The 12,804-nt window shown below is 52.5% G+C and overlaps 1 protein-coding gene across 2 annotated transcripts in view; it reads right to left on the minus strand.

Moving 5' to 3' along the window:
• Positions 1-12,804, minus strand: part of TLN1 (talin 1) — a 33,478-nt gene that overhangs the window by 19,054 nt on the left and 1,620 nt on the right. The window contains exons 2-18 of one of the 2 annotated variants that reach the window (XM_080820110.1): positions 7,378-7,540; positions 7,049-7,146; positions 6,683-6,812; positions 6,418-6,570; positions 6,024-6,166; positions 5,788-5,915; positions 5,013-5,073; positions 4,287-4,391; positions 3,795-3,950; positions 2,510-2,611; positions 2,271-2,347; positions 1,857-2,037; positions 1,571-1,684; positions 1,346-1,454; positions 906-1,114; positions 652-750; positions 208-258 (exon numbers count right to left, since the gene is read on the minus strand). In XM_080820110.1, the coding sequence (XP_080676236.1) occupies positions 208-258; positions 652-750; positions 906-1,114; positions 1,346-1,454; positions 1,571-1,684; positions 1,857-2,037; positions 2,271-2,347; positions 2,510-2,611; positions 3,795-3,950; positions 4,287-4,391; positions 5,013-5,073; positions 5,788-5,915; positions 6,024-6,166; positions 6,418-6,570; positions 6,683-6,812; positions 7,049-7,146; positions 7,378-7,507 (2,046 nt within the window). In that variant the 5' untranslated portion in view covers positions 7,508-7,540. The remainder of the gene's footprint in view (positions 1-207; positions 259-651; positions 751-905; positions 1,115-1,345; positions 1,455-1,570; positions 1,685-1,856; positions 2,038-2,270; positions 2,348-2,509; positions 2,612-3,794; positions 3,951-4,286; positions 4,392-5,012; positions 5,074-5,787; positions 5,916-6,023; positions 6,167-6,417; positions 6,571-6,682; positions 6,813-7,048; positions 7,147-7,377; positions 7,541-12,804) is intronic. The other variant, XM_080820111.1, reaches the window with a different exon arrangement.

Below are 12,804 nucleotides of genomic sequence, written 5' to 3' on the forward strand. Positions count from 1 at the left end.
TTCTCAATCTTGGTTGGAAGCCGTCACCCTGGAGTACGAGACCCCGTACAACCCTCCCTGATCCCATTTTTCTTAGCCCTGCCTTTGACATGCCTACCCATCTCCCATCATGTTCTGCTCCCCTAGGAGGTTGGGGGAGAGGTGCAGAGCGAGTGTATGCGGCTCAGAGAGGACAAAGCTGGGAAGGCCCAGGCCAGAGGCCGTTACCGTGGGGGTATCGTGGGGAGATCGAGCCCCAGCCCCTCTGGGTGCACATATCTGCGTGGGAAATCCAGGATAACAAGTCAGCTGAGAAAACCGGCATGGGGTGGGGAAGGGGGCAGCTAGAGGAATGGTGTCCTCAGGGTGGCATGGAGGGGGTTTCAGCATGTTAAGTTGGGACAAGGGCTATATATGGGGAAGGAAAAGATGACAAGTGGCTACAAAATATCAATCGGCCAAATGTCAACTAGTAGATTTAGTTTGGACTCAGGAATTCTGAATTCTCATCCCCTAAAAAAGGGACTGGAGGTTCCCAGTGTCATTCCCTGCAAAGAGAGGCTCAGACTGGCTCTGAGACATTGATTTGTAGGAACAGGATTAGGAGCTAGATTCAGGGTCAGAGATTACCTCCAAGAAGCTTATGCTCTAGGGGTTGGGTAAGTCACTAACCTGGAAGTGGGGGTCAGTATCACTCTCCCCAATTTGCTGCAACAGCTCCCCACTGGCCTGGCCCACGTTCCCAGCTGCTTGCAGCAGGTTCTGACGGGGCTGTGGAGAGTGGACACCAGTCAGAAGCTGCCCAATCCCTGCCCACATGCCCCTGAGTCCTACAGGCCCACGGGTCCCCTGACTCCACCCCACAGCCTGGACTGCCCCCTTCTCCTTTGGGCTCTCTGCCCTGGTGCCAGCCCGTGGCCCCTGACCTCAGCACTGGCAGGCTGGGCACTGCGCAGCAGCTCGGACACTGCCCCGGCGAGGCCCTTGGCGGCCTGCAGCAAGGGCCGGCCACTGCCGCCTTCATCCTCAAGCAGCGCCGCCAGCAGCTTCACGCCGCGGGACATCTCCGTGAGGTTGGAGGAGATGGTGGTGACCGCACAGCCCACCGCTGTGTAGTCTGTCTCTGCAGGGTCCCCTGAGGGAGGACGAGGAAGAGGAGTATGAGTGAGAGGCGGGCAGGCCAGACGATGGGCGGGGGAGGCGCACAGTCAGAGGCGTTAGTCATACACACATCCAGAGCCAGACGTACACGCACACGGTCTCTTCCATGAGTCAAGGTGTGGTCCCACCCAGAGCCATCACACTTGCGTCGCACACATTCTTCCTCCCCCTCCCCACCACATGGAGAGCCTGGCGCCCGGCTTACCTGCGGTCAGGTTCACCACGGAGGCAGTACCGGCCGTGATGGCATCTACCTGGGAGTGGATCTCATGCTTTGATTCATCCATCTTGTTCTTACGCCAGGCCTTAGAAGCCTGCGAGGGAGAGACAGAGAAGCAAAGCTCAGGGTCTGTCCTGGTTTGGTCAACCCCCATCCCTCCAGGGAGTCCCGGCCTCAGCACCTCTGGCCGCTCCTTCCTCCCATACTCACAGCATCCTGGCCCAGAGGGGGCAGAGTGTCAAAGTCATCCAGAGTGGCCTGGGCAGCCTGCACAGCCTGCATGCTGGAGTTGATGGTCCCAGTGAGCGCCTGCTGGGCTGACGTCTGCAACACAAGGGCAGGAGAAATGGAATGCTTAGAGGCAAGAGAAGGTAAAGAACTCGAGGCTAGGGACAGGAATACAAACAGGGATGTGGGGAAAGACTGCCTAACTCCTGGCTGGGCCCCGCTGACAGGGGGAGAATGGCTTAGCCCCCTGTTGGCAGCACACTCTTACCAGAGGGGGCATGTGTCCTCGGTGCATCTGGCCACTGGTGATCTGCTGCTGGGCCGGTGGCATGCTGCCCACCTGGAAATTCTCAGGCCCAGAGGCTCCGGAGCGCATGATAGCGGGCAGGGCCACAGAGCCATGCTCCACCTTCCCCACTCGGTTATACTGCTGCTGCAGCACTGTTGACCTAGAAGGGGACACCCCGGGAAGGACTCAGAGGACTCTGTGCTCTCACCCCCTTCCCACCCAGCTCTACTACCTTTGCAGGTCCTAGAGTCTAGTGGGGCAGGTGAGGTCTTAGGAGAGCCTGTGACTGGTTAAAGAACCGTCCTAGGGATTTCCCACCCCTCAGCAGTCGTTGGAGTCAGGCCCTGCCATCCCTGCCCCCGATGGACGGGATCAGCCTAGCTCCCTTCGTACTTTTTGGGGGACACTGAGTCCTCCAGCATCGTAGACTCCTCATCTCCCTCCAGCCCAAAGTGATCCTTGCTTTTTTTCTGTAGGAAGGAAAAAGGAACAACAATTAAAGAAAAGAGGCAGGGAAAAGGTAGCTGCTTCTTTCCCCTAGTCAGCCTTTTTCCAGAACCTGGTGCCCCACTTTGAAAGGACTGGCTTGGGTAAAAGGTGGGGGAAGATAAGGAAAAGGCTGAGGTGGGCACCTTCTTAAGGATGATATCAATGTAGCCAGCGATGAGCTGTGCGATCTGCTCTCCTTCCGTCGTCTGTACTGAGTAGTAGCCATCTTGGTAGTCCCCGAAATCCTAGGGTGACAAGGTGGGGGCTTGGTGGGAGAGCCAGCATCTACCCAGGATGGAAAAGGGTAGGATAGGAGCCCCACGGATGAGCTGGTGAGGGCTTCCCCTGCCAACAGCTCTCTGGGGAGAAGCCCACCCTTTAATTTCCTCTTTCTTTTCCTCCCTGGAGGGCAACACTTTATTTCTGAGAAGAGTCTTTGTGCTGCATAGTTCACATGCATGCCATCCATGAAATCTCTTTTCTCTCCCCGATTATAAAGTTGGGAAGACAAACATTTATCACTGACAACAACTGAGGGTTAGCACTAGTATCCAAAATGGAAAAATAGCCTTTAAGAAATTCTCATCCCCTCACTGGGGCACTTTATCAAGGTGGTATCAGTTTCCAATCCAGCACACGAAAATATAAAGCCGGGGGGGAAACTACTATATAGTTCCTGCTCAAAGAGAGGAGGCTTATCTTTTCTTTCTTTTTTTTTTTTTTTTAAATATTTTATTTATTTATTTGACAGAGAGAGAGAGATCACAGTAGGCAGAGAGGCAGGCAGAGAGAGAGGGGGGAAGCAGGCTCCCCGCTGAGCAGAGAGCCTGATGCGGGGCTCGATCCCAGGACCCTGAGATCAGGACCTGAGCTGAAGGCAGAGGTTTAACCCACTGAGCCACCCAGGCGCCCCCATGGGGCTTATCTTTTCTTTCTACCACCTTTTCCTTCCCTCTCCTCAAGTATTCTGTGAGCTCAGCTTGCTGGTGACAGTTCCTGTCCTCTTGATTTTTTTTTAGATGATTTTTTTTAAAGATTCTATTGATTTATTTGACAGAGATCACAAGTAGGCAGAGAGGCAGGCAGGGTCGGGGGGAAGCAGGCTCCCTGCCCGAGCAGAGAGCCCGATGCGGGGTTCGATCCCAGGACCCTGGGATCATGACCTGAGCTGAAGGTGGAGGCTTAACCCACTGGGCCACCCAGGCGCCCCTGTCCTGTTGATTTTTTAGACAACTTCATTTTAGCATCGCTTATTCTCCAGGAAAGCTTCTTCTCTACTCTGATCTCCATGGTCCTGTAATCGTTAGAAAATTCTCCCTTTTTCTGGAGTCACACACACTGCACTATCCCAAGGGAAGGGAGAGACCTCTGCAGCTGCCCCCGCCTGGAAATTCCAAAGCACCTTCCCCTCTAGGCTCCCAGACTCACCAGGGTGAAGCTCTTGGGAGAGGCAGCCCAGCGTTTGATGTTGGTGAGGCTCCATTCCTGGATCACTTCCTTGGTCTTCTCGTCCACTCGCATCACACACTCCTTAGTGATGCCCAGAAGCCTGGGCACCAGCTTGTTCTTTCCTTTCATCTTTTCCTGTGAGGCAGAGGTTGTCATTGGTACTGTGGCTAGAGGCCATAGCGAGTGAATGAGCAGATCAGATCTGGACCACAAGGGGTTGTTGAGGAGCACGGGGAGAGCTAAACTGGGTATCTAGATGGAGCTGGGACAAGCTCCTAGAGGGAAAACACAGGGTTGGGAGCCAAGTGGTGGCAAAGGGCTGACAACAGGGCAAGTTTTCACAAGGTCAGAGCAAGGCAGAGAATGGGACTTGTAGGAATGATGGAAAATGTGACCAAAGGCAGGGCCAGACTTTGAGGGGAAAGGAAAGAGCAGGACTGAGGAGGATAGTTAGAAGGGTCTGTAGCCCACCTTGACAAGAAAGAAGGAGACACCATATGTCTTGAGAGAACGGGCTAGCTTCACGTAGCGCACCTTGGCCTCGATCTCACTCATTTGTCCACAATTCTTGTGTGCCTGAGAGCAGGAAACGGGAAAAAACGTTTAGCAGAATGTGGGTGGACAGTGTCACAGACAAGGAGTTGTGACGTTAACTACAATGGAAGCATATTATGGGGGACACAGGAAAGGTTAGGGGGTGCAGGATATGAGAAATTAGAGGGTGACGGGTTGGGGGCTGATGAAGGATACGCAGAAGCGACAATTCAGGGGATACAGTTAAAGAACTTGCAGATGTTCTGGAAACAAACAGATAAGAAGTAGAAGGTCAAATAGATCGCTTTTTGGCTGAGTATTCAAGAAGTGGGGATAACACATTTGTACAAAGATATACTTTTCACAGTAATTTGAGGCATACTATCTCATTTGATTCTCCTATCAATCCTACCCAGGGAAGGTACTGTCATCTCATGTTAGAGGCAAAGAAAAGAAAACAAGAATATTAAATTGAATTCCACAGCAAATGCAGTGATCGAGCCCAGGTCTTTGGCTTCCTCAGCACAGGAGAGGTGGAAGAACAGCTTGGTGGGTGGAACCGGGGTGGGAGGAGACAAAGAAGGGGCGGGGTCCATTCAGTCAGTAGGATTAAGCAGCAAAGCTCCCAGGGCATCCCCAGCACTTTCCCCGACCCCCATTCACCTGGAAGATCTTACGCTCTCCCTTCTGCTTCACATACTCCTTGGGCAGGAAGTCCTTCAGGCTACACCAGAAAAGGGAGGGTCAGCATGTAGTGGACAGCATCAGGGATATGTGGGCCATGGACTGTAGGCCTGGGGGTGTGAGGAAATGTCTAGGACAGTGTTATCTTCAGGGAGAAGGAAGGCTCAAGGGAACAGAGTTGGGATTATCCATGAAGTCGAGAAGGCCTAGCATGAGCTCCTGAGTGCAGCCCATGTCTCTCCCTACAGGGAGAGGGACTGGGGGAACCTGAGTTGCAGGCTCAGTCCCTGAGGGAAAGAGGGTCTAGAGCACTACTGCAGGGAACCAAGAGCAGAAGGAGTTCAGGAGGAGGATGACCATGCATGGAGGAAGCCAAGCAAGCCACGCTGCACTCTCCACATTCTGAGGAGTATTGGTGGATGAGACTCATGAAGCTTTCTAAGCCTGTGTTCCCTATGAGGAGAAATGTTCTGTTTTCCTCTGGCTACTACAGTACAATTCTTCAGAGAATCTCAGAGAGGCTACATGCTTGCTTGAGAGGTGTGGGGCAGAGGCAGAGATTCTGGGCTACGTTCGTGTTCCACATGGGGCCAGCAAGGAGACAAACAGCTGACGGCAGCAAAAAAGGGACCCGTGTGGGTCAAACCCTGGTGCATCGGAAGAGGAACAGAGAGAGAAAGCCTGGGAGGGGGGCAAGGCTGTTGGGCCCAGTGAGTCCTGGGCCCTGACAGGGTGTGGGATGTGGGTCACTCACTCGAGGAAGCCAGCCTTGTGCTTCTGCTCATTGTGGGGCCCAAACTGGATCTGGCACTGGAAGCCAGCAAACTCACAGGCCTTGTCGAAGGAGACAGGGTGGGAGCCATTGAGGATGTCATCTCGTGCCTGGAGAACACAAGGCGGCGGGTGTTGGGTGTGGGTGTGGGGATACCCCTCGCTATGCTTCCACCCCCTCTCCCTACCTCCCCTACCCCAGGGAAATCCTCTCCACACCTGCACATAAAGAAGGTTCAGCTGTACGGGGTCCCGGGAGTCCACATTCTGGTCTGAGTAGAAGAACTTCCTCCGCAGCAGAAGCGTCTCGTGCTCCTCTACTCCCTGTTCCCTCAGCGTGCGGCCATGGTCCAGCCAGTTCACTGAGACACACACAGTCTCCTCAATGCCGAGTCCCTAGGGCGCCTGCCTTGTCTGCTCTTTGCTCTTTGTCTCCAACCTTCCCTCACCGAGAAGTTCCACGAGTGTAAGACTTTGTTTTATTACTGATGCAGCCTGCGTCTCAAATGGTGCCTCGCAAAAGCAGATTCTCCATAACTAACAAATGAACAGCCCCCCCTGCTCCCCCAACCCCAACCATTTCCAGGGCCCTCTTTTTTCGATTTCTACTTACACTCATCATCTGTGTGCAACTTCTGCTTTAGTTTCTCCATCTTCTTTTCATCTCGCAGCAGTGTCTTGTCCTTCCGTAAGGTCCCTGTCACCTCCTCCTTTTTCTCTTCCATCAGCTCTCGCACCAGCGAATATTCATCATGGTTGGTGATGCCTGGGGGAGGGGGAGGGGGAGGGGTCAGTGGCACCCCAGGCACCACATCTGTGTTCTCTAGCGGAGCGGGAGCCTCCATTCCCGTGCCCTCAGCACCCCCGAGACCCCTTACCAATGCGGGCACAGATGGTCATGAGCATGTCGGTGACAGTCTTAGAGTCATCCACCATGATAGTCTTCACGGTTCCGTCGAGCATACGGATTTTCAGGGGCCTCTGTTTCTTCCTGTACTCCATGGTGTCCTAGTGGGGTGGGAACAGGAGGAGGGGCCCCCTTGAAGCCAGAGGTATTTCCTTTCTCCTCCAGAGGGGAGGCATGTAGATTACTAAAAGCAACACTACAGTGACTCACTCAAAAAGCAGGTTATTTTGACTGCCTGGGATAGAAAGCCTGGAGAGGCTCAGGGGCAACAGACACGGGTGCTGAAACAGGAGACAGAGGAGGGAATGTTGATGGTCCTCGATGAAGTGATACTCACCCCATTTCGGAGCATGTAGTAATCCAAGGCTTTCCCGGCCTCCAGCCATATACCTTTTTTGGGGTCTTCATCTGACAGGAAGAGCCCAAAGTCGCTGGCTAAAAGAGAGGATGGGTCACCTCAGACTCACGAGGACCCCAGTGTTGCTGAATGGCTGCATAGTTCCCTTACTATTTCCCCAGAGACTGAGGGCTTAAGGGGGAGAGAGGGAACCAGGGAGCACAGGCCTAAGGGATGAGTAGCCTTGAGTTCATCCCTTAAAGCCAAGAGCCCAGGAACAAGGAAGGATGGAAGACTCCCACCCCCACCACCAGGGTACTCAGACTCACGAGGGCCAGCCAGGGCCTCTGGGATGCGCTCACGAATGATGCGACAGGCATCATACACCATGGTGGACGGCTCAAACTGCATCGTCTTCACCACGTTCCCAATGCTGATCTTCAGCGAAAGTGCAACCATGGTGGCAGCTTCTCCTCTCCAGCCTGTCTCTACCTGGCCCGTGGCATCAGCACATTAGCACACATCCGCATTAGAGGACAGGAGGTTCCCCAGATGGAGCCCCAGGGAGGGGTGTTTTCAAAAGGGACCCACCAGAGCAAAGAGTAATGCGGTTATTTTGTTTTATTTAAGCATTTTAAAGATGGAAAAATTATTTGTACCGAAAAACCCAATCCTAACCACCTATGAGTGGTTAGGTGTGAGTCTGGTCTGCAATGCAGTGTTCCCTGAGGACACCATCCTGTCCCTACCACTAGAATCTGTGCCTCCCTTCTGTGTGCCAAGTGTCGTTCTCTTGGCTTCTACCTTGCTTGCTCTTTTCCCAGCCCTGCCTCTGCCTTGTTTTCATCTTTTCTTAGTTCAGTCTTTTTCTCTCTTTGTCTCTCACTAGGTCTTACTGGCTTTTTCCTGTCTGGGATTTTCAGAGCTCTGCCCTGACTCATCACGTGACCTCCCCTCTGACAGCTTTAGCCTCCTCTACAAAATGAGGACGTTATATTAGGTAATTCCCAAGAGATCCTGAAGCCTGCAAACACCAACTCCAGCTAGCTGGGCAGGGAGACGAAACACTGGCAGCTTGCGCAGTCTAACTGGAGAGGGAGGGGCCTTCCCAGGGAGCCTGGCCCCACGTCTGGCTTTCCTCGCAGTCAAGCCAGAATGATGATTCTCTAATCCAAATGGATCTCAGAAATTACCTAGTCAACTCCTCAGTTTTGCAGAATGGATATCAGACATGGTGGGGCAGGTTGGGTAGTTTCAAGGCAGGTCAGAGGAAGAGCTCAGTCTCTCTAACTTGGTCCTTGCTCCAAGTCACCAAGTGAATACCCAGTCCTCACGACAACTGGTCTCATGCTCTCCAGTCTTCGGTAAGCCCTTCTCAAGCTCTGCCCTCTGTCTTACTGCCTCCCTTGATGGTGTTTTCAGGGCACCTCCAGATATCAGTCCCACCCTGACTTCCCCCAACCTCCTTGGTACCTCTCAGCAGGCTGGAGGAACCCTAGCAGGTGGCAGGTGGCAGGTGGCACCCAGGGGGACAAGAAGACAAGTCTGCCTGGCAGCTGATGATGTGACCCAGTTTGGTACAAGGATTGGTTCCTCTCAACTGAGAGAATGAGCAAATTCGGGCTGCCCCTCCTGGCAAGCAGCAAACCCCAAGTGGGGAAACAGACGACTAGGGGAAGGTTAGAAACAGGTAGGAGTGCTGGGATACAGAAACCAGAACCAGGTAAGTTGGGAAGGGATAGGTTTTTTTTTTTTTTTTTTTTTAAAGATTTATTTATTTATTTGACAGACAGAGATCACAAGTAGGCAGAGAGGCAGGCAGCGAGAGAGAGAGGAGGAAGCAGGCTCCCCGCTGAGCAGAGAGCCTGATGCGGGGCTCGATCCCAGGACCCTGGGATCATGACCTGAGCCGAAGGCAGAGGCTTTAACCCACTGAGCCACCCAGGCGCCCCAAGGGATAGGTTTTTGGAAGGTGAAGAGGTTAGGAAGGATGAGGTGGAGACTGAAAAATCTAGAAACAGGAGATAGGTATATGTGGGAAAGGTGTGGAGCAGGGATCTGAGAGACCATTCTGACCTTATAAACAGTCCAGAGTCTCACAAGAAACCACAGCTTGCTATCTTTATTTCCAAACAAGCGAGGACCCTTCCAGTCTCCCCAGCTCTCTGCCCACCTCCCCCATTCCTTGGCTACCTCTCCCAGTAGCTTGACAGACCTGGCTGTGGGGCTGCTGAAGGGCTGGAGGGTCAGCGAAGTGGAGGAGTCGGAGGAGCTGAGGGCAGGACTGAAAGGACCCTCCACCCTAAGCTGAAATGGCACGTCTCCCCCACTTCCTCCGGACATATGGACAACCCCTTCTTCTTCAAGCACGGAAACCTCTGGTGAGACCCCGATAAGGGAGATGAGTCATGCCTACCCTTACTCCCAGGCTGGTCCTGAGTGGACACCCACATAGCTATAAGATGGTGAGGGAGGAAAAGGAATCGAGAAGCGAGAGGGTGATGAGGGCACAGAACAAGCCCCTTGGAAGTATGGGGAGAAGCCATCCAGCCATCCAGTTCCTTCTCTGGCCTGAGAACTTTGCTCCCTTTTCCACCATGTTTTATTAAACAGCAACAATGCCCCCCCCCACCATCCCTCTCCCAGGGAACTCCTCCTCCCTCAAGACATTCCTGAGATGCATTCCAGAGGAGTTGGGCAATTGGGGGGGGGGGTTGGAGGACAAGAGGTCAAATCCTAGCAAGGAATGGAATGTAAGTATACTGGGGGGGGTAAAGAATTTGGGGCACACGGAGAATATAGTCAGAACAGATACCCACAAAGGGAGCTGCAGAAAGACAGGGAGCTACAGAAAGGAACAAGGGAGAAAGAAACCTGAAGACAAAGTCAGAATGTATGAGGGTTGGGGGAGTAACCATCAGTCTGTTACCAAATTTGGCCTCTGAGTCCGCAACCGCGGAGCGGGGGGGGTGGTGGTGGTGGTGAAGGGGGGTGGTGGTTGTGGGTGAGACTGACATATCCGGCCTCAGGCTGCTGGAGGCTCATTTCGGGCTGGACTGGGCAGCTGACGGGCTGGACCTGATCTCCCTCAACATAGCTCCTCACCACCTACACCTATCTATACATATCCATTCTCCCCAACTGCACCCCTGTCTACGCACAGAGCTCTTTACCACAAAGCTACTAATACTGTCTCCACATACACATTATCTCAAACATGCAGTCCCTTACACAGACCCTATCACAACCACATTATCTTCCCGTAAAGACCCTGTCCCACGCACCCAACTTCCCCACAAACACACCTCTGTCTGTAGGAGAACAACTTGCCCCAACATCTCTCTTCCCATTACACATTCTCCCTCCATTCATCCAACAAGCATTTCTGAGGGTCTGTTGTGAAAAAGGCCCTGGGCCAAACTCTCAGTGACTGGGAAGCAAGAAGAGCAAGCCCTCGCCTTCACTTTCAAGGGGCTCCCGGTTAGTTGAGTGGGTAAGCCAAATACAGAATTATAATACAGGGCAGGATGTGGTCAGAGTCAAGATGTGTGTGTTCAGGGGAGAGATCCCTTTAGGTTACAGAAAAGGGACCAAAAAGTCTCTGTTTAAAGTGTCATTTGAAGTTAGGACTTTAAAACAAAGATAATAAAAATCATAAGGATCTACCTTTTATTGATGATATGTCAATTTCTTTGTATACATAATTTCATTTAATCTTTACAATAACCCGGCAAGATAAGTATCATTATACCCATTTTTACAGATTAGGAAACTGAGGCGCAAAGATGTTAAATACTTGTTCAAGAACTTCTCCAAAGTCATACAGCTAGTAAGTTGTGAAGCCAGGATCCGAACCCACATCTCTGACTCCAAAGCCCAAGCTGTCTCCACTACACCAGCCGGAGGTGTCAGGGGTAGCATTCCAGGCAGAGAGAAGAGCATAAGCAAAGGTGGAGGAGCAGGAAATCACGGAGGAGCATTCAGGGAAGTGAGCAGGCAGGCTGGCTGAAGCACAGGGTACCTGCAAGGGAGCAGTGACGGGGAAGTCAGGTCAGGGTGGAAAGGCAGGGGAGGACTAGAGAGGAAGGAGTATTTTACCTACTGGAGGGCACCAGGAGGCCAAGGGAGGCTTTGAGCAGAAAAGGGACATAACCAGAACTAGATTCTGGAAAATAATTCTGGCAGTTACCTTGGAGATAGGTCAGAAAGACACTGCATTAGCACAAATGAGAAGTGATGACAGTAGTTAGAATGGTGGAGAGGAGGATGTTGCTCATTTGTAGTTGGAAGAGGTAGAACTGTCAGGACCCGATGACAATCTGTCCTGTCAACCTTCAGGGACCAGGGCCCAAAGTCAGACTGAAGTCCCACAGCTTCTGTCATCAGTAGCCACTCAGTGGCTGGGGTGGCTTGAGTTTACATAAGGAATTGGGGAGGGGAGAATGCCAGGATCGGGCTGAGCTGGGTATATGAAGATGAGGCTCTGGGGCACAGGAGATGGGGATGGGGTTAGCACCAGTAGCGGCAGAAGGGATGAGGTTAGTGACTGTATCGAACTAGAAATGGGGAAGAAGGCTGGGGAAGACGGTGGTAGGAAAAATACATATATGATCAGTCACTGAATCAGGCTAGGCGAAGGGAAAAAATAATTATAAGACAGGGAATGACAGGGTGAGGTCAGAGGTCAGGTTAGGCTGCAGGAGACTGAGAAGAGATGGGGCTGTGGTCAGTGGCTAAATAAGGCTATGATGGGGTTGCGGGGGGAGCGATGGGATGGTGGCAGTATATAAGCAGAGCTGGAGTTGGTGGGGGTGGGTGGGTCTGGGGCATAACCAGCAGCTGGGTCACACTGAGTAGGGGATAGTGCTGTGGTCAGTGGCAGGGTCAGGCTGGGAGTGAAATGGGGGTGTGGTCAGTGGCCTGGCTGGGCGTGGGATCAGCAAGACCCAGTTTCCTCTTTGGGTCTCATTTCCTCTTTTCTGTTTGGGGAGTGGGGGAAGGGGATCTACAACTGGACCAAGAAATTAAGAAGGCTTAGAGCCAGGGGCTGGCACATAGCAGGGCCTGCGGGTACTTGACAGTTATGTTAGGCTGTGGGTAGGGTATTCAGCAGATGACCAGGAGGTGTGCAGGTGGGTGAGTGGGGAAAGTGTGGAAGAGTGCTTTAAGATGATGTGAAAGCTCAGATTTGGGAGGGCAAAATATGGCAGGAGGTGCAGTATCAGGGACAGAAAGGGAGGCAGAACTGCAGCGGGGAACCACTGGCAAGATGAACAAGTATGGCAGAAGTTACAGGTGAGGGGAGAACTCTGTATGCAGGACTGTGCTTGAGGAAAGGGGTATGCAGGGAGGGTGTGAACTGCAGGGCCAGGGAGGAGAGTTGGAGAGAGGACTTAATAACCAGAGAATGAGGGAACTGGGAGGCAGTCGGGCTGAACTTTCAGAGGATTCAGTCATTTCTTTCTCCCATGGCAACAGTGTTTTCATGGTCAGCCTCCCCTTAATCACAGTTCCTTCTCCCTAAGTAGTCCCCCACTTGTGACTAGGCCTTGTACATCTCCTGGGTCCCAGGCCTATTCCCACCTCCTATCTTGTAAATAACATAGTCCAGAAACCACTGTCCCCAAACTGTGGTGACCACAGCAAGAGCACTGGATTTAGAGAGCAAAATAAAGAAGCTGGAATCCCAGATACCTGCAATTCTAGTGAAGCCCAGAACCCTAATGTTAAATTAGTTTACCATATCCCTGGGCTAG

The sequence above is a fragment of the Martes martes genome, assembly GCF_963455335.1.
Source record: "Martes martes genome assembly, chromosome: 12".
Taxonomy (NCBI): Eukaryota; Metazoa; Chordata; class Mammalia; order Carnivora; family Mustelidae; genus Martes; species Martes martes.